At 51.9% G+C, this 24,578-nt stretch overlaps 3 protein-coding genes across 3 annotated transcripts; 1 reads left to right on the plus strand and 2 right to left on the minus strand.

Moving 5' to 3' along the window:
• Positions 1–49: 49 nt before the first annotated feature.
• LOC100907468 (MAR-binding filament-like protein 1) lies at positions 50–10,568 on the minus strand. The gene is made up of 18 exons (XM_029112315.1): positions 10,495–10,568; positions 5,821–7,128; positions 5,521–5,690; positions 3,591–3,871; positions 3,146–3,222; positions 2,916–2,988; positions 2,626–2,775; positions 2,333–2,521; positions 2,087–2,215; positions 1,757–1,896; positions 1,556–1,661; positions 1,298–1,450; positions 1,085–1,180; positions 857–964; positions 668–774; positions 461–539; positions 218–348; positions 50–119 (listed from the first exon to the last, which is right to left on the minus strand). Exons 1-18 carry the CDS (start codon positions 10,566–10,568, stop codon positions 50–52), a joined length of 3,441 nt encoding a protein of 1,146 aa, XP_028968148.1.
• A 1,757-nt stretch (positions 10,569–12,325) lies between these two features.
• On the minus strand, positions 12,326–14,331 carry LOC100907617 (uncharacterized). The gene is made up of 4 exons (XM_003746271.3): positions 14,021–14,331; positions 13,034–13,202; positions 12,744–12,867; positions 12,326–12,659 (listed from the first exon to the last, which is right to left on the minus strand). Exons 1-4 carry the CDS (start codon positions 14,294–14,296, stop codon positions 12,536–12,538), a joined length of 693 nt encoding a protein of 230 aa, XP_003746319.1. The 5' UTR covers positions 14,297–14,331; the 3' UTR covers positions 12,326–12,535.
• Positions 14,332–22,052: 7,721 nt separating this feature from the next.
• On the plus strand, positions 22,053–24,293 carry Smug (Single-strand-selective monofunctional uracil-DNA glycosylase). The gene is made up of 8 exons (XM_029112316.1): positions 22,053–22,237; positions 22,310–22,385; positions 22,489–22,641; positions 22,738–22,955; positions 23,084–23,245; positions 23,372–23,442; positions 23,564–23,740; positions 23,902–24,293. Exons 1-8 carry the CDS (start codon positions 22,053–22,055, stop codon positions 24,291–24,293), a joined length of 1,434 nt encoding a protein of 477 aa, XP_028968149.1.
• Positions 24,294–24,578: the final 285 nt, after the last annotated feature.

Raw genomic sequence — 24,578 nt, forward strand, 5'->3', positions numbered from 1 at the left:
TACAGTGAGAGGAGAAAAAACAGTGGGACGATACACCGAGCGCGATATGCTACTTCGCTTGCGTGCTCTCGTCGGCGTCCTCGTAGTCGTCACTGGCGGAATCCTCAATTATGCTCTCCCTGTTTGATTCGGAGAAAAACAAGGACTTCAGCCGTGTATCGGAACTTTACCCAATCCCCGATCAACCGTTCTCTCCGTGCCAATGTTCCGAACTTACATGATGTTCTCGATCTGGATAGGATCAGTTGTTTCGAGCGCGATTTCTAGATCCCGGATGCGCTGGTTTGCGACGCGTAAGCACGTTTGCAGATGTCGAACTTCTTCTAGGAGCTCCTCGAGCTGGGAGTCCTGGGAACAAATGTCGAGTTCAGTTCCTGCTCGCGATCCTTCCGAATTTTTTCCTCTGCTATTTATGTTGGGGCGAAAACGGATGCTCGAAAAGCTCGGAAAAACGACTCACCAGAGTCTGTCTCTCCATACGCATCTGACAATTGCGATCCCGGGTATCTGCCAGCTCTCGGCGCATGTCCAGCAAGCACCTGAGGCGGATGGGAGGGGCTTGAATTTTTGTGTCTCCAACTCTCTAATTCTCCAATCTAGTGTCCGAGAATTCCTCTGAGTGAGCACTATCAGCTGCAGAGAACGCTGTACAGTGTTCGGACATTACCTCTGCTGATTTGTTGTGGTGATTTGAAGGCTCGCCTCCCTCTTCTGAGCGGAGTCGAGTTCCCGCCTCATGTTCTCCAACTGATCCGATAAACGGTTGAATTGCGTCTGGAATGACACCCAATGGCGTTACTTGGGCGTGCCAAACTTCCTATTCCTCGGACTGTCCGTGTCGCTCTCCCATAGATACCTGAAGCTTGTGCTTGTCTAGTTTCTCAGTCTCGAGCTTCAACTCCAGCTGATTGGTTCTCGTTTCGAATGTGTTCAAGACGGAATTCACTTTACAATCGTCTTCAACCTGTCAAAAGATGGATATGAATTCAGGAGAGCCTCACGGGCCCCCAATCAGCGTCGGCGGCCGCCCATCTGGAGTCAGGCTCTTAATGAGGTTATGAATTCTGCGACCTCCAGAACAGACCTGTCGTTCGAAGCGCATCTGTTGAATTCTTGATTCTAAAGTTTCAACTTGAGCCTCTAGCTTAACGATTTTATTCGCTTGTTCTTCCCGGGCCTCCTGGAATGTTCAAACGGATTTGTTCAGGCACACCTTGATGCATCTATGTTGCCATTTCGTTTCCAGCTCGCTCCACCCTCGGAAATCCGTCAACCTTGAAATAACTGGATCGCGCACCTGTTCGTTGCAATTTACGCTGATTTGTTTCTTATATCTATCTTCGAGTTCACTGTGCTCTACGACCAGATCATCGAGCTGACCCTGGAGCTGCTTATTATCGCTCGCGAGTTTCTCCGCGCGAGTCTGAAGGAAGTTGCGGGTTTGTGCCATCTGCGGAGAGCCCGAAACATCGAGTCATCGATCCCGCGAGGAAGGGGGGGGCGAAACTTCATGACCGGGACACGAAGAATCCAAGAATATGCGAAAAAACCAAACCTGTTCGAGTGCCTGCTCCAGCTGCTCACTCTGCGCTATTGCTGATTCCTTAGTTCGCTCGGCGATCTCTTTCAGCTGATCCGCTTCTTCAGCTTTCTGCCTCAATCTATGGATCGTAAATAAGGGCCGTAGTTCGCTGGAGTTTCAAAGGCATTAGACCAGACTGACTTCGGCTTAAATCGTAGAAAGGAGCCAACTAACTTGCTTAGATGCGTTCTGCTAGGTTGTGTTGCTCTCATATGCTCTATCGTGACTCTTGCGTCTCTCAGGAGCACAAGCGTTCTGTACAGGCAGCGTTTCAAACGCTTTTCGTTGCCAGCTTGGTCTCCCACCTCCCTCACCTAGGATAATATTGAGAGTTTCAGTTCTTCATCCCCATCACAACGTGCGTCCTTCATGTCCGAAAACTCCGTAGTCGGGTATCCACTCAGAGGAGTAGCGCGGTATCCCGAAAAGGGCACTCAGTCAGCGTGGATCACGCGCAGAGTTCCCGATTCCATACTTCGTTCTTTACTCCCTCTGCGGTCTCACCTGCTGTATCAATTCTGATCTGTTGTCTTGCAGTTCCGAGTTCTTGCGCAGGAGCTCGCGTCGCTGCTCCTGGGTTTCTTTTAACATATTCTGATAGTGAGCCACTTCGTTGTGCGCAGCGCTCTTGATCTGTGGGATAATCAATGCTTTCTTTAGTTCCTAGAACTCATTCCCTCGATCAGGCGAATAGGATCCCGATTCTCCGGATCATCTCGAGCCTCGAGAGGAGTAGAGCGTAATATTTACCTGTTCGAGTTCTCTTTCCCTAGACTTCAGCTCACTTTTATACTGTTCACTCTGTTTCGTCATCTCCTCTTGCATTTGTTTGTTCTGCCCTCGGAGGAGTTGCAATTGAGATTGTAAATCCTGTATGTCCTCCTGCTGACTCGAGACCTGAGTTTCGAGGCGCGCCTGCTCGCGCTTGAGCATGCCGACCTGATTCGAAAGGGCTCTATTATCGCCAAGGAAATGAGACGAAATGCGTATTCTCGAAACGTGAACTTTTTCGCGCTTCTATCCTCTGAGTTTTGGCCAGGTACCTCAACTTCTGTGGAATTTTCATGATCGGTAGTACTGTGGAGTTCGCGTTGAAGTTTCTGAACGAGTTTTTCTTTTCGTACCGATTCTGCGATGACAGAATCGAGTCTTTGTTGCGCATCGTTCCGCTCGTATCGAGCTTGATTGAGTTCCTTAGGAATTGTACTTGTTGAATCGAGACCCGTCGGCGACAAATATAGCACTCTTCATCCTCCGAATTCTGGAGCGCACGCCACTTCAACGAGATTCAGATCTCAATACATAGGAGCATCGAGAATTCATCTACGCTCACCTCTTGCAGCTTCACCAAGTTCGCTCTCTCACGAGAGAGGGAAGTGTGAGCTTCTCGAAGATCGTTTTCCAACCTTGAAAATCGAGATTAGTGTCAGCTAAGTAATCGAAGTTTCTAGGATGCCCGGATCATCGCCGACCGCGGGCTCTGCCAATTCGCCGCTGATTTGCGAATCGATAGCTCAGGTCGGAGCTGATTTGAGAGGGATCTATAGCTCTCGGATCACTGACCTCGTCTGCCTTCTTTCCAGGGCATCAACAGCTTGTTGGTCACCCCGAATCTCAGATGACTCGGATCTGAAGTTTTCCTGGAAATAAAAATGAGACGGTGGCGGAATCTCTCTCCCGTGTCACAATTCCATGGACAAGTGTTCGAATGGGCGTGAGAGCACGCCAAGGGTTGATGGTACATTGTACTACAACCAGATCACCCTTTGATATGCCGGAACGCTGATTCAATGACCGAAGTGGTTCATGTTCGCGTGAGTGTGATGCGAGTCTTGTGCTGATACCGCTGGGAACCCTGGCGTAGCACCCACAGCCAAGGCTGCCGATCGCATATCCGAACTGATACACGCTTATTGAGAACTTGGAGCTTTCTGTCATTTGCGAAATACGATCCTGGGACTTATTCCAGCCCGTATTTCTAGCTTGAACTCGATTCATTCGCACTGACCTTCTTCGAGTTGTGCCGCGACGAAACATTACTCTGACAAACCGATAGAGATATCAAGGATTCCGGAGACACAGAACGAGATTGAGCTAGGGTGGTGGCCAGCGAGTTCGTGCTCAATGAACAGCTGACACCTGATGACGAGGCGTTGTCTGGATATGGAAACAAGCTGCCGCGGAAACAGGAGGATTCGACGAGATCACCTTCTTTGTTATCACCTTCATCTGGCCGTTCAGCATCGAGAACCGATAGAGGTCGTGGTGTCGGACTCCGAAGCAATTGACCTGTAATAGAAGGACGCGCTGAATTTGAGTGTTTACGTTTCTAGGAATTACCTAGACAAACGTGTGGGATTTCGACAGACGTCTGAACTCGGAATGCCTCGCAGCGGAAACGAGCGTCTCTGCAGCCTTCAGGACGAAGCGCTATCCCCATTGACAAGGATTCCGTGGAAAACGATACTCATTTCTCTGTATTCTCCAGCGACCTGAACCGCCGAGATAGATTCCGTGGGTGGACCTCGTAGTGCCGGACGGCTGGAATGCCACGAGAAGAACTACCCGCTAGCTTCTCGAACATTGATGGAGATTCCGAACACCGAGATTCGGAAGCGCACGAAGACGGAGACACGATTATTGTTTCACCTAGCAGAGATTTCCCTTCCAGCGGGCTTAGTCCGCATCAGCAAAGAAAGATCAATAATGTCAAAGTCGACCCTCTGTGCTTCCGTCGCGACCGCTGCTTCCTCTGAAGGTACGCCTCCTCCGGTGGATGTTGATCGATTTATTCGACGAAAACTCTCTGACCGATTCCTTTAGACAAAAGCCCCTAGGCAAACACGTTGACTTATTTCGAGTTGAGGAAGAAGAATTGAGCGCAGCTCGGCGTCAGAGATCACCGATCTGTCGGTGCATCGTTCCAAGCACTGAATGTAAACGATGGAGAATATGCTGAGTGAGCCAGCCGTCGTGTGCTTGTGCTCTGCCTCGAGCTACCCAGCCAACGAAAGCAACCGATCCCGATCTCCGTCGGACCATGTCGAACAATCGGCCCCGAGAAAGTCTGAAGGTCGTTTCCCTCTCGGGAAGGGCTCAGAGAGCAATCCACGCCGGCCGAATCTTATTGAACTGTAGCCAGCGTTTGCCGGAGCGACCTCGAGAACGAGCTTGTTGTCCCTCCGTCGTTCCCCCATATGCATTGAAGCTATGACTTAGCAATCGTCGAGCGAGCATCCCAGACCTCGGTTCGCTGACCCATTTCGAAATTGTATCGAAATCTGTTTACGCTTTAGAGAAGGCTTTTTCGAGAACAGACCGGCACCGAAAGATATATGACTGTTTTTGCGTTGTTTCTAACCGAGCGACACTTCTAGCCCGTCTTTCGCTGCTTCGTTACTGGGCGAGTTCTGAGGAACAACTTGACGGGAAGCTCAAGGAGTTGCGGTCGAAACGTGATAAATTCTGCCCCTCCATCCGCTGCATCGTCCCTCCAGAAGAGATGAACGAGTTCTACTAATCAGGCAAAAGTATCTTTTTATCGAACGCAACCTCATCAGTCCCAGCGGAGGCTTGAGGTTGAGCGGTGTCCTTCCCGCTTAAGTCAATTTCGAAGCGTTGATCGTAAGATCCTACACCAGGAATATCGTCGGGCAGCGGAATCGGAACCCTCCAAGTCAATGTAACATATGTCGAGCAGCGATCTCCCTCATAGAGAGAGTTTGCGAAGTGCACTTCTCGCGGTGGAGCTCATCGATTGAAGTTCTCGAAGGGAGCTCAACGGACTTGGATACCACAAGCTTAGCTTTCCGGAGTAAGCTTCACGCACTGAATTTCACGCAGAGAAAGCTTGGCCACCTCTGAAAATGGGAGCTGTCCCACCTCCGCCCTCCGATCCGACGCTTCAGATGGTTCACTCTCGTTGCGGAATCACTCACCTAGGTTCCTGATGTCAACGGTCTGGATGTTCGCCATGACGGAGGACGGTCTCGAGGGGGGTTGAGAGTTCGTGGGAGCAAAAGGATGGGCCATCTCGACCAGGGAACAAGTTGAGCCGTGAGCCGAACTTGAGGAAGTCGCCGCCAGCGGCGGCTGAGGAGCTTTGGGACTAGCGGAAGTCAAAGCAGACGTTTTCTGAAAGAAATTCACATTATTCATCCCTACGAGTAAATAATATTCATTCCGATGCTACACTTCACAGTTCAGGAATTAAATCCCCGATCCGGGAGTCAGGGTGCCTGGGAAGAAAGAGAGAGATTTGATCGGGACTCACCTGGAGAGCTGCTTCAAGGATCTTCTGAGCTAGATTGAGAGGTTTCTGTAGAGGTTTCCCACTGGTGTTCGACGTCTTACTAGTCGACGAGGTGTCTTCGCGTTTCTCCGATGCGGGTTTCGGAGGTTTGCCAATCACGTCAGTCTGGTGTTTGAGCTCAGGGAGGAGGCTTTGTACAGGTTGAGGGGGGCTTCCGATTGCTAGCGGTTGATTGGTGTCAGTATTATTTACATCAGCGGTGGTTACACGCTCCGGTTTGGGCAATAAGTCTTGAGTTGAAGAAAAGTCATCGGAGGGTACTGGGGTGAGCGTCGATGCTGTGGAGGTTTCCTCGGCATCGTCAGTGGCTGTGGAATCCGAGACATGGTTTCGCGGCTCTGCTTGGTCGCTTGTGCTTTCTATACGTGCATCATCTACTTCTCCCTCGGCGCGTTTTCCCACGTGATTCGATTCTTGGTTCGGAACCGAATCACTTCCCGACTCCTTCTCCGGTTCTATCGACTCCGGAGGCGCTATGCCTATCGGTTCTGTGCTTGGCGATTGTGCGATTTCTTTTGGCGCGGCGAGAACTCCATTCGAGGTCCCATCGATTTCCGGAGGTTTCTTATTCACAAGAGTTCTCTTAATCACTTTCTTCTTCGTAGATATTCCACTCTCGGGAATCAGCCCAGGATTAGACTTGTCAGCCACTGGACCTGCTTCCGAAGATTGACTGAAAGCTTCGTTTCGATTTTTCTCTTTTGGGAGAGAAGCCTCCGGAACGATGTGCGTGCTCGCCACGTTGTGATCTGCCTTCTTAACGTCTGCTTTCTCCTCCCCGCGATCCGTCCCCGAGTTTCCCGTGGCATCGTTCGCCGAGTGGCCATTGGTCAGGGCTCCGTTTACCGCGACAGCGTTCGAGGCTGTTTTCGGGGCGCTTGTCTCCTTAGGGGGCTCGGCTAAGGGATCGACTGGAGGATCGGGTTTCTGCTCGGCTTCGATCTGTTTTGCTGTGGTCATGGTCTTGTCTACGCTGTTTCGTTTGAGCGAGAAGCGTGAAAACACCTTTTTTGGAGGCACGGGCTCGGGCTTCTGAGCCGGAGGTTCCGGTTTCCTTGACACAGAGAGTTTCCGAGCGAGTTTTGGTGTCGTTGTCCCGTTCTTGGGCGGAGATTTTCGTTCCGCTCCACTTGACGGAGTAGCTGAACTAGAGGGCTGGACCGGGGCCGGTAAGCCCGGAGATTGAGGAGGTGGTGCTTTCGTTAGTTTCAACTTCACTGCTGTACCGGGTGATCTGTGGAGAGAAGAAGGCGTTTGAGCCGGAGCTTCGGAGTTCCCTTGATTAATCGAAACCCTTTCATCACATGACGAGGTTTCCATAAATCAATTCCAGGTCCATTATCAGTTCGAGATCGCTGTGATTTGTAATCTCTGAGCGGATAGCCTCCCCGAACCTGCTCCCATGAGTCACGCCGCAGATGTTTACTCAATATCTTTTTCCCTGCATTCTGGCCCATATCCACCCGGCATCTGGACTCGAGAAGCCTTCACACCATCTTCCATCGAGCTGACCGTGATTCGAAACTGGGGATGGGTCTCCAGACGATTCCTCAAATCACCGACTGTTCTCCATGCGCCTTAGTGGAATTATCTTGGTCGCGGCCCGGTACCCCATCATCCCACGTCCAATCGGAGAGGCTCTGAGATCATCTGCGGGAAACCTCCGATTGTTCGTGTGATCCCGGACGATATCCTGTGATCATAAATATGTTCCCGGGACCGCGTCGATCGCCGGCATTGCGATCATCGGGTTCCCTCGCAGAGAATTCCTCGCACATTTTCATAGCTCGTCGATAGGCAAGGAAAACGCCTACAGTTTTCAAATAGGTCAACTCTCGTTCGGTTGTGTGAGTCAAGCTTTTGCGACTTAGAGCGTAAGGAAGATTTCCTCTTCTTCGGGAGTCTTGATGACGCCGCATCGGCGAAACTTTGACTCATGGCGAGACTAGAGCTCGAAAGTCGTTTTTTTTGTAGATGCGTCGAGCTTGTTTCTCTACACCCGTGGGTGAAACCATTTCTCGTAAACCGATGATTCGTGGATCGCTTTAACGAAAAACACATACGTGTGCATTGGGTCAGAGCCGTCTTAGGGGTCGCATTTGTGTCGCTGAGCGATGACTCGCTGACAGGAAGCTAGAATCGAATTCATCTAGAGCCGTGGACTACATCGTCCGTGACAAATCGGAACTCGTCTTCGAAGCCACACCAAGCGCTTTGGGAGACAAGGGCTAAATGCGCGCTGTGCGAAATTGTTCCGGGTCTCTGACAGAGAACAATCAATACCTGACGTGAGAGACCTTCAAATCTTCACTCCGGTCTCGGGTCGTTGAAAGACTGAGGGATGCAGAATAGGTCTTTCCGGGCCGAGTCCAGGAAGGTTCTCAGGGCGAATAATAATTATGTATTCACCTCAAGAACTATCATTGGACACAGGACGCCAGGTTCCTTCGAGTGATAGGTGCTTGTTCAGCTCCAACCTCTCCTGCATGAAGATTTCTCCGAGTTGATCGGCAATATTATGAAGGAGCAGCAGCGACCCGGAACACTCCTCGCCGGAGATCCGGGGGCTCACCACTCCGGTCAACAAACCTGGGCTTGGGCCGCTTCCTGCCATCGCCGTATCGACTCCTCTTCGGAATTACTCCGGGAGATCGACAGATGCACGCGGACCCCACGCAATCAACCAACGTAATTTGGAAATTCTGGAACATCCGACAATGAGCAACTCGTCGCCACGGAGATTCTCTCGCCAAATCGTCCGGATCCCGCCGAAGACCCACGGCTCACGTAGGTGGTCAACGGCCGTCAAAGGACACTGCACAGAAGAAAGCCACTGGAAGCAAGTGACGGACGTTCTGCGTCGCACTTCAGGGGGCTATTCTGTTCGCAGGGAGCGACGGATTGATGTCTCAACGAGGCATGAATACGCCAAGCGGAGCGACAAGGTCGATGTCGGCGATTTTCGGATTCCATCGAATACGACGCCGTGTTCCCACCATGGCTTCCAATACCAGATCTCTCCGGATTGTCAGCTTCCGAAGAGCTTCCCGGAAGCTCTCATCCGCGGCGCGATCGATCGATTGCGGAGGCATTGAGGACGGATCCACTCGAAAACGCGTCTCAGAACCCGTGCCCCCTGGATAGATCGAGAAAACAAACGAATGGAGAATGTTCCCTACGAACCGCTCCTGTTTCGTGCAGTAGCTCGAATTGATATCTTGATCTGTGAGAAGCATCGCGGACCCAATGTCACTTCTAATGATTCCTCCGCCGTCTCTACGAGCCTCGTAGAGAGCTCGCAAGCGCCGCGAAGTCAGCTTCCAGTCTTGCACATTCAGCTGTTTAGGAGAATCTCCCCGGTTCGAAGGTTGGATTCTATTCAGATTATTCTCACCGTCAACGTCTTCATCGAGCAGCCAGGAAGGCGACCGATCGGCCGGCCGGCTGGCGAGCTGGCTGGCCGGCCAACCGAGCGGCCTGCGCGAAAGCAGCAGGTAAGCCGACGCGGTCAGCCGGACATCACTCTCAATTCATTGAGTTTCCGTATGGCGGAACAGCCTTGGGAAAACATAAGGGAATAGACTGTTCATTCCGGGACGCCTTCACTCACAGACCGGAACAAAAAGCCTCGGAAAAATGAAGAGACGAATTGATCGATCGTCGCTGTCGCCAGCGACTCACGGACAGCCGACTATTAAAGTTCCAGCTGAATAGAGCTCGGACCCCGTAGGAGAAGTCACGGCTTCCAAATGACTCTCTCAGCGAGGCTAGCTAACTAACAATGGAAGCCAGTGAGCCAGAACAATTGAAACTCCGGTTTCAGAGATTTCTATGTGTTCTCGCGAAGAGCGCCTTTGTACCATTAGGGATTAGGTGTGCATATATTTCATTCGCTTTCTTTTCCTATTTTGCCGGGCGCTCGTCCCCGCCGCCAGCAGCGCTAACCGTGGAGATGGGATGTGTGTCTGTCTGGCTGGCTAGTTTCTTGCTTGGTTGCTTGCTTGGCTGGATGGCGGTGCTAGCTAGCAAGGCGGCTAGCTAGCTAACCGAAGGCCCCTCTTCTCTCTGGGCTTCCAGACCGGCACGCAGCCAGCCAGGCAAACTATGGAGACAGAACCGGTCCAGCACCAAACTAAACGACCCGACAGGATCTCCCCGGATGGTCAGGGAACAAGTTCGCGGGCTCCACTTTAAGAATGATTATCGGCTCGATGCTCAAGAATAACGAGGGCGCTTTATCGCCCATCACCGCTCCGTCATCTTGTCACTGTATGCGTCTCATTGTACTTGGGAGCTCGGCGGGTGAAGCGAGTCCACTTCTCCCTCATTGCTCATGATATCAGGGTAGCGCGGTCCGACGGGAAGCCTCCGTTGGGTGATATTTGGAAAGGGTCCGATTCCGTCAGGGAATCGACGTAATTGCGGGAAGTACCCAGGGGTCCGAGAGATCTCGTCGAGTTCACGGGACTTCGACGGAACGATGTTTCCCCTCTCGCGGCCCGATGCTCGCGGCTGAGTCGCTACGATCAAAACTTTCAACTCTAGACCTTCTCCGGATGGAATGCTCGGAGGAATGGAACTTGTGGCATAATTCCCTTACCGAGGTGGAGTCTGAATAGCCTGAATCTTAGGTTTGCTCTTTAGAGTCAGAGTCACTGTTGCGGACGTCGACATGGCTTCGCACTAGGCACTGAACTACACTCGTCGCTTGAACAGATTGATTGATGAGACGATGCAGGTACGAATATGGAGCACTCGGGAACACACTTCACGAACTAGCGGGAAATAATGGGGGTTGTTGCGTAATCCTTGTTCGAGACCGTCCTCACAAGGCCCCGTTGGCGGGCCCACTCATCTCGCTCACTGCTGGTCGGCTACTGAGTAGTTGGTTCCGAGATCGGGCCTCCCCTTCCGAGCGAGCGCCAAGCCGAGCGCGCCGCAGACTCAGAGAGCATCTCTCTTACCTTCTCAGCTCTTGTCCTCAACGTGGTCCGAGATCACAGCCTTGTCACTGGTCTTATGCGTTAGCGCAGAGTCACGCAACTTTCCTAATCGTTCCGAGCAGCGAAAAACGGACCAGATTTCTTGTTTGGACCCAAATCATCATCGGCATCTAGAAGAAAAACAGCGACGAAATGCGACTCGGCATCTGCTCCCGAACGAGCCGCGTTTCCGTTCCCAGGTCGGTTCGCGGCGGCTCGTTGTCGCTCGTTGCGTTGTGACATCCCATCACCTATCCGATGACGAGTGATATGTATATTGGTCAGCGACGGAGGGTTGTAACCCTGCTCCGTCCTCGCCGTCGCCGTCGCCACCTCCGCCCATGCAGCGCCTAGACGAGGTTAATGGGAGCTCAGAAGCGATCGACGCAGCATTTATTGAATTGTGCGCGCCGTCAGCAACTCATAAGGAGTCACTTCTTCCAAAAGAGCAGAGAAACAGCAGCGCTTTCACCGTTGTCGTTCTTGCCGCCGCGGCTTCATGCTTGCTCTTGATGTCGTTCACCCTTCCGCCACAGCACGACCCACCGACAGACAGAGCAACACAGTCCTGGTGCCTTCGCGGCCGCCGCACTGGCCAGTGTTTCTCTCTCAGTCAGATGCTCGCGGGCAAGCCGGTTCGTTTCTTGTTTGGTTAGAAATGTTCCATTGTCGGTCTGTCGCTCCGTGACTTGTGCACTGAGTCTTGCTATTTCGCCTGCCTACTTCTCGCCTAATTTTCCAGATAGGAAATTCGGTGGGCATTGGAACATGAATCCAAGTCCACACGGAGAGTCGGGGTTTTTTGGATCAGGAATGCGGAGATGGCGGGAAGACTATTGACCCCGAATTCGGATCCCGTGAGGCTGGGCTCGTTGGGAGAATCGGAAATTCTATCGATGATGCTTCACGAACGATGTGGCGTCGCATCGCACATCTCATGCTGGAACCTCATCGCTTACAATTCACAATCGATTCATTAGAAGAAGCCGGGCTCGAGCTCTGCTTTTGCGCTCATCGGAAGGGAACGGGATGAGAAAACACAAGTATGAGACGCGTCAGTTCAGTGCACCGCGATACATAATTTGTTAGCGGAGACTTGTCGTTGGTCATTGAATTAGAAGAAGAGTCGGAAAGGCTTGGGTGAACGCGACACTAGTTCTTTCATTGGGAAGGGTCAGAGGCTTTGCCCACTGACTCTGGAGGACACGTCTTCTATCGAAGCCACCCAGGTTGTTGAGGCTTATGAGTCTGGAATTAATTCCACGCTATAACTCTCTAATAGAGGAGACGCGCTTGAGATCAACCCGCCATCTCATGAATATTCCGCTCGGAGCGTCGGGTCGGAAAGCTTCGCTCGACCAACAATCTGAGCTCCGTATGCTATTCCTCCGGGTCCACTCGGATGAACTTATCACAATGACACACTATAGCAGAGAGAAAAGCAACATACTGAGTTCCTCCCCGGTCTCACTTGACCGTTGTTTATTCGATACGGTTGGCGCTCAATAAATATATAAATAGGAGAACCACGGCTCTGGAACTCGAGAAGTTTCTGAAACTCGTCCCGGCGGGGAACGCTTCTCTTCCTTCGATTTATTTACATTCGTGCCTCCTCGGATCGATCGAGTCGGCCACGCTCCCTCAGACAATCCGCATCCGTTAGGCGAAGGGGTTGTAGCCAAAGGTCGCTCTCTGTGCGTAAACTTCGAACGGATTGTACGACAAGGGCCGGCCATCCTTGTAATACACGCGCTTCACCGGTTCACTTGGTCGTCGGTAATACCTGCGAAACATCGGGTCATTTCACTCTGGGAGCTAACTTCGGAACCTCCAAGACAAGAGACTTCGCGAGTCTCCCGCGGCTCACCTGTCAAACTTCGAGAGAGCCTGCGGATATGGCTGGCGAACATCGGCAGGTCGGCCCACTTGTCCGGCCTGTCTATATGGGACGAAATATCGAGTCTTCCCAACCACGTAATCTTCACGGGGACCTGCGATTCGAAAAGACCAGGAGGAAATTTCGGCCAGGAGCCTCTATGCCGATCCCAGAACGTCGTCGACCCACTCTGGATTCGTCGCTCAAATCGTACCCGCAAGAGATTGCTGGGGTCGACGGGAGGGCATGATGCTATGGATAGGCAAATCGCAGGAACTCACCATTGGGATAGGCCACGAGCGCGTTCCTGTAATTGCTGATTGGCTCTGCAGCAACATCAGCCGGTAATCCTTTGGAAACCACTCCTGCTCCTGGGACGACAAGAGCATCACCAGAGCCTGGGGGCGGACGAGGGCCAGCTCGGACGGGATTTCCGGGCTCCACCTTGTCCTGAAAATTGGACGATGTCAGACACGGCTGGTCTCAGCGAGATTGTTGGCTACGCGTCCTGTTGCTGGTGCATCTCAACTCCATTTACTTATATGAGGCGAGCGATTTCCCTGCGCGAGAGATCTCGTGAACGTATTTCCCAAGGATCGTCTGGCCTGGATCTGAGCTCACACAGGAAAGCTTAGACAGCATCGCGGCGTTCGTCTCCTCCATCTTCGAATTTTCTAGTCGCTGAATCACACTCGATCGAACTTTCGCGGGTGTTGCTCGGGGTGGAAAACGAGCCCATTCGACAGGCTGAATGTGAGAGTCATGATGGCGGCTGAGTCTGTGCACAACAAATGACACCCCGCCCGGTCGACGCGTGAAATCGGTGCATTTTACGAATCGTGTTCCCCATTCGATACTGATGCTCGAGGATCGATCCAGATGTGCGAATAATTCTTAGATGCTATGACTTTTCCCGGGAATACCCGCGGACTCCTATTGTTCCTAGGCCAATTGGAGATTATTCGTGTCCTGCTGCCGATCTCGTCAAGGGGAGTAGTTTCCCAGCGTAGAGGACGTGGAAAAGTAGAGGGACCCAGGCGCTCTAAGGATCCGGCTATCGTAATTTTATCGACCCTTCCAGCACCACGACTTTTCCGAGCGTTTCCAGGAAACAGAAACTGTTTCCGTCCCGAGGACGGAAACGAAAACGCTTCCGCATGGGTTGCGATGGAGCGGCATACTTTCCCGGACCATCATACTAGATCGGGAATGCCGACCTTATCGATTCACGAACACTTGGCCACGTTCTCTCCGATGATTAGACTCACCATTAAAATTTTGTATCCATCCCTGCCAGCTTTGTAGTGAGTAATCCTCAGGTCGCCATTGGGATCTGTGTATCCGTATCTTCCGCGCACCTCACCCTCTTCATCTCTCCATTGCTGATGGAATGAATGAGCTCCGAAAACTCCGGTGTCGTAACCGAAATTATAGGCGCCGTTTTTTGTTCCTAGGCTCTGGTACTGAATCTGGTCGTGTGTGTAGTCGATCCCGAGAGTCGAGTGCACCGAGAGCGCGAGCACGCAAACTAGAAACCACCTCATCCTGCGATCTCTGCAAAGGTTCACCGTCCGAGCAGTACTGCGACTTCCACGACGCTTTCGCGCCCTTTGTAGTTGTCGGAAGCCGATTGAACCTTGGAAACAGTGACGTGTGTGTGAAGTCGGATGTCGCCGGAGTTGCCTTCCGCTCGACCAGAGCTCCGTTTATACACTGGGAATGAAAGCTCGAGGAGAACACCTAGTAACCTGTCAGCAGAACATTCGACTCCCATTTCTAGGTGGCGCCGGGACGCTGCTCGAGACAGTTTGGAGTCTCGAGCGAATTCGGATACGAGACGCCGGGAGCTTATTCTCGGAATCGCCGCACTGTCTTCCGAGACTTCCAGTGAAAGTGGGACGAAAGTGTCGATCTTCTGCCAAGTGGAGTGGGAGTTCTGAACGTTGATTCCCAGCGAAGCCTTTCGGGAAGATACGTCTGCCACACTAGCAACAGGATCAGGAACATTTGATAAGCTGTGGCGGGCAAAAAAGCATACCGTCGTCGGACCGCCTTCGCGCCGGATGCTCGCAGATGTGACTGGAGGCATACGGAAGCTATTCGGACATCGGTACACGGACGATCAGATTCCATTGTTTCCCTGTTTGTGATCGTTGTCTGGCACGCTCCCGATCGCGGTGGACGAGCATTTTTTTTTCCACGGCTCATCCAAGGCGCTCGCCCTCGGAGGAAGCCGTCCTCTCCGCCTATCTTCGGCGGAAACCAGAGATGTGAGATTCCCCACCATTCTTGACGTATCGCGATGACCCGGAGAATCTCTGGGTTTCCCCAAAGTCTGATCTGTCACAAGGGAAAAGGGTAAACGTCAAGAAGAAATGACAGCATATCATGATTCAATCCGGCGCGTCGGAAGAGCTCACTTGAGATCAGGACAGACAGCGACTCACAAGAGGAGAGAATCACGGATGCATAAGATGAGAGAATCTTGGTTCCCACTCAAATGAACGAAATGGCCGGGAGAGTTTTCCACAATTTGGAGGGTGTAGCTGCTAAGTCCGCGTTCCGGGAATTGCCCGGTTTTCTCGACTCCGCCTCGATACGTAGTTGACTCTTGCTCGCTAGGTCCTCAACGACCGACGCCATGGCTACTTTTTCTCCGAAAAGGAGCCCGAAGCAAAGGTAGCAAATCTCCCTGTTTTTCGGTGCTGGAGAGGGTTTGAGGCATCTGTTAGAACATCCGAATCGTGACGATAACGTCATCATCAGTCATACACCGTTCATTGTGGTGTATGACCGTAGTGTGGAATATGCTTAATATTCTGTCGGCAAGGCGGCCTCGATCTAGTCGCTTCGCTCTTCATAACCGGGCCGGGAGTTCCCTCCTCGGAGCAGTGATGAAAATATCGATCGGGTCGTCGTGGTAGCCGAACAGGAATGCCAACAATCATCTCGCACGGGATCATCACTAAGAACATTTTAGTCGTATACGATCGGAACAGAAAGGCCGGCGCGGCGCTGCGCCGTTGGGAGCCGTGGATTGGAGGAGCGGCACGAGATCGTTCTCCTGAACGGATCTCCGTCCGAACTTCGAGCGGAGCGGAGTTTTCCGTCGATGAAATCCGGACGACAGAAAAAAGGAAACGCCCAAAAGCGATTGAATCCTCACATATTCCGTCTGGAGTAAGAGATGTCTATTTTGGTCGCCTGCGAGCCCCCACACTCGTTTTGACACAAGCGCTGGAAGATGGAGCATCGTTACGCAATCCGCTCTTCGCAAAGAATCCTGATGATTCTCCCTTAAGAACTCCCCCAGAATTCGGTCAGCCTCGAGGGCGTCCCGGCTCGAGACTGGCCGACGTAATGAACCCACGTAGGAGGAGGACATGCTACTGTCTGGAGCTCGGCGCAAGGCTCCTCGCACTGATCCAGAATATTGATGGCTCACGAATGCCGTACGTCAGCGAAATTCTCCTTGATGATCTCGTGAAACATTGGCAAAGACGAAACTCAGCCTTTCGTCTCGTGTCTCCGAGACCATCGATCTTATGAGCCATCGTTCCAAAACATTGGCTATCAAGGAAGTGAACAAAATGAACAATCAGTCCGATCTCCGAAGACGCGGAGTATCTCCTCTCCTCCCGATCCGTCTCCGCGTTCTGAGCAGGCTCTGCAACCGCGGTTATTGATCGCGATTGCGGTCTTTCTTCAACATGGGACTCTATGGGGGGTTAGCGAATAACCGCTGTCAATAACCGCGGTTTTTCATGGAATATGCGGTTTTGCTGAAATGGGACCCACTGATCCCCGCCGACAAAAGTTTTTGGATTCGATTGTGCTCTGGAGAAGAATTCCGTTTTCTGGTGCTCTGCCCACGACAGTCAGATACGCGAGTGACGCCGAAGACATTCGGGCGCGCACACCCGCTGAAATTCTTAACCCACTCATCAGCTAACTGATTGCTGTTCTTTTAATTCGTTCATGTTTCACGACGCAGCTGAGCGAAGGTTCCAAGCCCAGATCAGCTGAGCAGCAACCCCGACTTTCTACAATCCCTGGGAGGGATCCGGTTCATTAAAAGGTCCCCAGTTGGAAGAGAGATGTCGTCGAAAGCGATGAGCGATTATTCAAAGACGATTTGATAATGTTGGTATGTCTACCCCGGACACATCTTAGAACCTCGAGCTCTTCCCCGAACCATACGATCAGCCATGATTTGCTGCCTATCCACTCCCTACCCGGACGAGCGACGGGCATCAACTGTTTCCTTCCGCGAACTGATCCAGCCGCAGGAGCAGTTTTCGCGACTGAGTGCATTCTCGATCCTAGTGTTCCAGAGAAACTCTGCGGCCTGCGTAGAATTCAAGGCCGCTTCGTTCCGAGACAGAAATCGGGTCAAACAGATTTGCTCGTCAACGAATGCTACCTACTACGTTCTCCTGACGGAGAATGATTAGCGCTCGCTCGCACTATCCCTTGCATACGTCAGTGAGGCTCAAGTTTCCTGCTCCTGAGTGATTGGAGCATAGGGAGGCCGGGATCGGATGACTCCCTTCGGTCCCGTTGTCCCGCCGCCGAGGCCGATTTTCGGAACTCTCGGGGTGAGAGTCAATGCAGATCCAAACGCGAAGATCCCGAAGGTTTCCTCGGGCTGGACCACTGAACACGTTAAACGTCCCGGCTACGTTGCTTCCGAGGATTTGAGCCCATGCAATCTTCGCTCCTCACGACCTCAGGGCGACTCAGTGCCTGTGAGGGAGTCTTCTTCAAGTGCTACATACCTGGAGGCAAGCAGCCGCAGGCCACAAGCTCCCGATGGAGTTCCACGTAGTCTTTGATCTCTGATAATGTGTTCGACGTGCCTCACTCATTCTCCAAGAGCTGGTCTCCGATACTTTCCGACCAGTAGGAAGAGGTTCATTGTTTCCTTGCATGGTTCGTTTATCATCACGCTTGTCTCCCGTCTTCTGAACTCCAGTCCTCCGTATCCGTTTCTATGAGCTGAGTTTTAGTTTTTCCCACCACAAATATTTGACGCCGCGCCAGCCGAAATAACTCATCGGTTCATCTTGAACAGCCGTCCATACCCTTTGGGTTCCGCCATTATTCTACATCCTTCGGGTTCCCACGAAATCGCCGCACCGGAGCCCTATCACGAGCTTGTCGGACTTCGGAATAGCTTCTCCTGTAAACCATCGCTCGCGCCTAGATCTAAACCCTTTTCCTCCATAGAATCGGCGATGGTGATTCCCCATTACTAGAGTTTGGAGGTTTAGGCACTGAAAAATCTCAGAGAAGGCAGGCAGAAAGGCACTGGAAACCCTCGAAAATGGCACCGAAACAAGGCAGAATAGGCGTTATAGGCAGGGAAACAAACACATCGAAGCGTCTATCAGTGTCGTATTGTAAGAAATTCATGTGGTAACTTTGATTCCCGTCGGTGAGTAATTTCACGCCGATCTGATACGAGCATTTCACAACGACGAAAATTTTTTGCGCGTTCAGGCGGACCATCGTAAGTTGTCGAAAGCAAGATGAAACTAGGTTCGCCGACCTCATCTCATCGCCGTTCTCAATAGTAGAGCCTCAGTTTCCCCAAAAATCCTCGGGATTCGGCCTCTTAGACGCTCAAAAAAGCACTCTAGGCACGAAAAAAATGAAACAGGCATTTTGGATCAAAAAAAGCCGAAAAAGGCGGATATCGGCATTTAAGGCATCATGCCTTAACTTCGGAGCTCTACCAATTACCATCGAAGAAAGGTTCGTTTGAGTTCGCTGATGGCTTGACTCGATCTCCATTTCCATCTTCATTCTTGTTCACAGGCAGGAACGGAAAGCAAGCTGCTGGAGCTCGCACAAGAAAATACTCACATAGATGGATATGATGGATGTGATGGAGGTGAAACTCCTTCCTACTCTCCGAGGTCATACAGACCACTGATTGCTTACGACTGATGAAGGAACGCGGAACTCGTATACCTACTCTTGCCATTCATCACAGAGACCGCGGATTCCCGGGGAGCTGAGAGAGAATGATTCCCCTGGCTGGACCACACAGCCGAACCTCAACGTCCCGGGTAGCACCTATTAGGTATTGCTCCCGAGGAACTATCCCGGAAGCAAATGTTTCCGGGTGGATCGAGGCCGCGGATCTGAATTTTGGCCGGCAGCAGGAACCGAACCCACGGCATGACGCCCCCCGCGCGTTCTCAAAGAGCTGGGTCTAGCGGGTTCTGTCTTGACGGAGCCTAGCTCTTCCCCCGCCCCCGAAAGTACCGCTTCGCTGCGGATCGAGGGGTCTTCACCGATTATTCCATGATCGAGCCCGTCGCGAGCGCGAAGGGCCGTCACGATCTCCGTCGCTGAGGGAGCTGTAGCCGACATCACTCCCAATACTTGCAGATATGGTCAGGATACGAGGAAGACTCTCGCAGAATCGCTGGCTTCTCGCGAGTCTTTCAACCCATGGGCGCGAGCAATACGCTCGCTCAACGCTCTTGTAAATCCAAGTTCATATTGATGATCGCACCGCCAGCGCCGTGTCCTGGTCCAGGCGTTCGCCTTACATGATCGCCTTACCGATGGCGACCCAGATCCTGAACTCGGAAAGAGTTGATCGGAATGAGGAATGGACGAACTCATCTTATCTACGAACATGTGCTCCCACAGATCTGATTGGGGAGGCGGGTGAGAATAATGATCAGCTCATGGCTACTCCGGTGAACTCCAAAAAGAAGGGACCGCGACATGTCGACGCTCCTCGGGCCCCTCTCACATCGGAAACCGGCTCGATTGGAGTATCAGGTTCAGAGCTACAGCAAAGATTCGTGAGGGCGATAACTTCATCCTTCGTGTCCCCCTCGGTCCTGACTCGAGACAGCCCCCCTGCCTCTCCGCCCCGCAGATCGGACTTTGTCGCTCGGCGGAAAGGCACAAAATCGTCGACGGGACCGTCCGATCTACACTCTCCGATCGGTATCAGTTCCTCGGACAAAACTTCACAGAAAGTTCACGGAGAGCCCCGGGAGTTTCGATTCGATACTCTCAGCTGATGGGTACTCCAAATACATCCGAGCGTCCGCTCTGTCAAAGCTCTGATCCCAATTCGGCGCTTGAAATGGTGCCACGGTGATAGCGACTGGAACCCCAGAGGTTCTACCTCCTCCAGAGGGTTCAGCCCGACCTCGCAGTGACCTCCTCGCTGCGGGCTTTTCCTCGACGAATCGATTCAGTGAGCCGCCATGTTTTTTCAGATAAATCGACCCAGCCCCCATCTGTTCACAATGCGCGACCGGGGGAGGCAGGCAGCATCGTAGTAGTGGCCACGTGATAACACCGAGTTGGACGTGGCACAGTTCCCAAAAGATGCGGAGGCGCCCATCCGATGCCGAGCCAGAGTTGACATCCACTTCGAAATAGCGCTACCCGCGTGAGCGCCGCGTTCGGCGGGAGCTTCAACTCGCTCTGGAGTAAATGTTTTATGATTATGTCGTCCGAACCGTTGTGATGCTATTCAGGCGATAAAATTATCCCGGGCGCTTCCCCTTCTGTCCAAGCGTCGTAGGAATTTTTTGTCCAATATCCAGTTTTCGGAGTCGGAGTGAGCCATTTTCTCTCGAGCGAATGCGCGTCGAGCAGTCAAAATCATTTAAAGAGAACATCATTCTTCATCTCCTCCTCATCCCTACGGCTGCTACTGAGCACCACAACATACGCTGAGTGCCTGAGTGAGAGGAGTGCACCACTGAGAGTGCGAATTTGAGTTCAAATAGAGGTACGTGGAGCTAGTGTTCGGATTGAGCGCTAGAGCAGTCTCTCCAAGACGCATGGGTGTATTCTCCGGAGCCGCTAACGCAGGTCTGAGGCTCAAGCTCATCGAGGCGGTGAACTCAGGAATTTGAGGATGCTCTCATTCAAGTTGTGGGTAAACAAGGCCGGACACTTAGCATTCGAGATGCGCAAGCTCGTCCAGCCTATGCTGAAGCTGTAAACGTTGGGAATGCGTCGGCGAGTCATGTTTCTATTCTCTCCGAATTTCTGGGGAAACGATCCCAGGCTTGCTGCCTCACGCTCGTTCTGATGATTCCTGGTCGCTGTTGCGAATACTCCGAGGTTCGAAGTGTACCGAATGGTTCCCGGGCTGGAACCTCGGTGAACCCGCGCGACGTCCACACTCGGAATTGAATGTAAACGCCCTCGCTTCAGGGAAGTCGGGAACTCGGATACCTGCGTTCCGGATACACATGGTCATTGAATCGTCTCGGGGGGACTTCGTTCGGCGATTTTCGACTTCCATCAGATAATCACCTTCCTTTCCTGTCGACTGTCAGTCGAAGTTTTTTGATGAGTTGGAAGCTCATCCATCGCTGCGCTGGAAGTGAAGATCTCTGTCGAGCTTAGGGAATCCTCTCGGCGCTAGATCCGAGTAATGTTCAAGCCAGCGTTGTACGGGAATTTCTCTCGCTTGCGAATGCAAGTCTTGATTGTCGCATCCGCTATCGATGAATTGCGATGTGCGGCATTTTTAGTGATTGTCTGATTTCTTCCTGATTGAACTCCGAACATTCAGCGGCGAGGGCCGTCTGAGCGAGCCTCCGGAATCCCCGTCTAAAAATCCAGAGGGCGTTTTAGATCCTTGTTCTTTGAGTGCTCCTTCTGATCGAATTGCGCGTGCCCCTTGTAGAGATCGTACAATAATTCACCAAAATCGAGAGTTCACTCAAACTGCCTGGCGCGAGATGCTAAGACGTCGTCCCTCAAAATTCGACGTTAAGGTTCTCGACTGCTGATGCACTCGCAAAACCGTCATGAAGGAATTCGATTTCCCTGTAGAGGTTGAGGATCCCCTCTGTCGAGCTCATGATAGTTTTGCGGAAGGTGCGGCGATGTTGATCGAACGAGAGAATCGATAAGCTGAGAGCGGTCGCGATTTGAAGATCTCATCAGGGTCTCGTTTTTGAAGCTGAGCTCCCTTTTCTGGGGCTTGCGACCGCCACCGATTCCTGCAACCAAACTGTCTGGTGAATCCCTGTGATGACTCCATATGCCTCACGAGCTCAATTTTGAGTCGGTCGAAGCTCCGGTCATCGACTTCATCAGGCCAAGAACACTGCACTAATTGAGATATCAGACGATGCAGAGGCTGGAACCGACGGACCGACAGAGCCGACATTGGGAAAGAAGACCCAGTTCCCAATGTCGTTAAGGCGAACCCGGCGTAACCTCAGCTTGGATGTTGTCCTCTCAGAGCTGATCTCAGTCTTTCTTCCAACAGCTCAAAGCAAATTCACATGCCAGCAGAGAATGGACGCTCTCGATGAACAGCAACGTGCAGCTAACGACTTGGCAGAAAAACTTTTCGAAATCGAAGTGAATTTGGGCAACCAATTGATGGAAATTGCCTACGATGACAGAGTGAAATACATCTACAATCCGCTGGACTACGCAGCGGAGACTCATCGAGATTTCGTGAGAGCCGCCCTAGGGGTGTGCCGCGCCGGTGTTGGGAATCTCCCCGAGGAAAATGGAGCGAATCCAGAAGGTCCTTCTCCCAGTGGCAGCATCAAGCCACGAACGGGGATCAAAATATTGTTCATTGGTATCAATCCCGGACCCTACGGAATGGCACAAAACGGCGTGAGTTGGGCATATATGTATTGTTCAAAAAGCAATCGATAGCCACTACGTATTTAGTGATTCCCGGAATTCGAACCCATTCCGACCGTCGGGACATCCACAGGTGCCATTCGGAGACACGGACTTCGTCAGGGACTGGCTGGAGGTTCGCGGCATAATAAGAAAACCTTACCGCGAGCATCCGAAACGACCGGTCGAGGGGTTCAAGTGCAAACAACGTGAAATGTCGGGCAAGCGCTTCTGGTCACTAATAAAAGTGAGTCCCTCTTCGAAGCGAGCTCACCACTTCGGCAGAAATGTTCGAATCAAGGGCAACTCTGTATATTGAGCGCTAACGGACCTTTTCTTGCAGGATCTCTGCGGGGGGAAAAGCGAACTTTTCTATGAGTGTTGCATCGTGTACAATTTCTGTCCCTTGAGTTTCATGGAGGATAGCGCAAGGAATATCACACCGGATCAGCTGCGAGGCGAAGCTAAGAAGCGACTCCTTGAAGCCTGCGACGAGGCGCTGCGGAAAGTTGTAGAACTTTTACAGCCAGAGATGATCGTCGGCGTCGGGAAATTCGCTTAGTGAGTTGCAAATCTCTGCTTTTGGTCGACGGTCGTGAGGACATGGGGCGATGCGCTCTATCAGCTTCATGAATGTCCCCGAATCGACGAATGAGCCGCGAGATTCTCAACCTTTTCCTATGTCCTAGTGCTCGTGCCGCAGCAGCTTCTGAGTGGTTGACTTCACACAACTCTCAGGCTGGGGCCGTGAGAGTTTTCGATATACCGCATCCCAGCCCGGCGAGCCCAGAAGCGAATCAGGGATGGGACAAGCTGGCCTTGCACAAATTTGATCAAGAAGGACTTCTGAAGTGAGTACTGGAGACCGATGCGTGTAGTCATCCCGAGACTCTACGATTCCGAATATTCGAAGAGAATCCAAGAAGGCTCGAGATCTCCGCCGTGTAATCACTTTACTGACGATCTCAAATTTGCAGGCTGACAGGTTGGACAGTTTCTGACGACCGTCTGCAAGAAGCCGCGAAAGAATCCGAACGTATCATACAAGGTTCGTTGCTGTACGAAATTCCTTCCGAGTATTCTGGAAAAACACCAAGGAGATGGAAGGGAGATATGAAAATCGTTTCCGTATAAAGATGGACCCATTTTTCTTTTCTTCCCGGAACCAGCTAAAAATAATAGGTCTCCCGCGAAACGTCGTCGAACGGTTGACGGTGTCTCTTCCGATGGATCTCCGTCTCCTGAAAAGAGAAAATCCAGAAAAGCCCAAAGCGTCGAGGACAGTCGACGTAATTGCCCGAGTGTTCCTGGGGGCACGCAATTCACCACCCCTGAGAACTCAGTTGGTGAGTCACGCGATCCTTCCGTTGGTCTCGAATCAACTCTTATCATCTTCTGCGTTCGCCTCGGGAATCTTCACGATATATTATTCTATTGCAATCGCAATAATACTCTAAGTACATGCAAGGCATATTCCGTTGTGACATGAATCGCTTTTGATTTCCAGAACGTTATTTCGAAGCAGGGTATCCGTCGTACGCCGTCACGGCACCGTCGATTCCTCCGCCGACTTGGCCCTCTCAGTGGTCCAATTCTCCGCAAGTGCCGAGCGGTTTTCCCAACTCTAAACCACCGCAATGGAATCCCAGTTCCCAATTCATGCTGCAGTCGCCGCCGCAATGGAGCGGGGCTCCGTGGCCGGGTACTCCCGCGCCCGCGCACTCGGGTCAGTATGATTACTATGCAGCGAGGTCCCTGTATCAACAGCCGGCTCATCAAGGTCTTGCGCAACCGTCTCAAATACTCCCCCCGTCGCCGACTCTTTCGCCGTGGGGATCCAACGTACCGTTAGCTGCCCAGAATTCAACTCCATGGCCTCTGAGCAGCTTCCAGCACTGAGTTTTGGAGTTGATTGTAGGCTTCCAATAGGCGAATATGCTCAACTATGCACTCGCAAAATTTTTATAGCCATTCAGACAATACTCAATAAGTATACGATACGGATAGAATCCGAAGCAGCCGACAACGAGCCAACATTTGTGTTGCCTGCACTTCTAGAATCATCCCTAGAATGTTGTTGTCACGATGCTAACGGGACCTGACCACTTTAACAAGGGTGACACATACTCAATAGAAAATACTCAGATTGCCTTAAAATTCTACGCCGAATCGAAGTTGTAATGA

This window comes from Galendromus occidentalis, unplaced genomic scaffold (genome assembly GCF_000255335.2).
Source record: "Galendromus occidentalis unplaced genomic scaffold, Mocc_1.1 scf7180000077494, whole genome shotgun sequence".
In the NCBI taxonomy this organism is placed as follows: domain Eukaryota; kingdom Metazoa; phylum Arthropoda; class Arachnida; order Mesostigmata; family Phytoseiidae; genus Galendromus; species Galendromus occidentalis.

Excerpts from the sequence above, each read along its gene's own strand:
- LOC100907468 (XM_029112315.1), bottom strand. The coding sequence starts at position 10,568 with ATGTCGACGTCCGCAACAGTGACTCTGACTCTAAAGAGCAAACCTAAG. Across the intron at positions 7,129-10,494 it reads GCTATTCAGACTCCACCTCG|ATCACCCGGTACAGCAGTGA; the intron begins GTAAGGGAATTA and ends TTCTCTCCACAG. Across the intron at positions 2,776-2,915 it reads ACTTGGTGAAGCTGCAAGAG|GAACTCAATCAAGCTCGATA; the intron begins GTGAGCGTAGAT and ends ACAATTCCTAAG.
- LOC100907617 (XM_003746271.3), bottom strand. The coding sequence starts at position 14,296 with ATGAGGTGGTTTCTAGTTTGCGTGCTCGCGCTCTCGGTGCACTCGACT. Across the intron at positions 13,203-14,020 it reads ATGGATACAAAATTTTAATG|GACAAGGTGGAGCCCGGAAA; the intron begins GTGAGTCTAATC and ends TCCAATTTTCAG. Across the intron at positions 12,660-12,743 it reads GCTCTCTCGAAGTTTGACAG|GTATTACCGACGACCAAGTG; the intron begins GTGAGCCGCGGG and ends GATGTTTCGCAG.
- Smug (XM_029112316.1), top strand. The coding sequence starts at position 22,053 with ATGGACGCTCTCGATGAACAGCAACGTGCAGCTAACGACTTGGCAGAA. Across the intron at positions 22,642-22,737 it reads GCTTCTGGTCACTAATAAAA|GATCTCTGCGGGGGGAAAAG; the intron begins GTGAGTCCCTCT and ends CTTTTCTTGCAG. Across the intron at positions 23,246-23,371 it reads GATCAAGAAGGACTTCTGAA|GCTGACAGGTTGGACAGTTT; the intron begins GTGAGTACTGGA and ends TCAAATTTGCAG.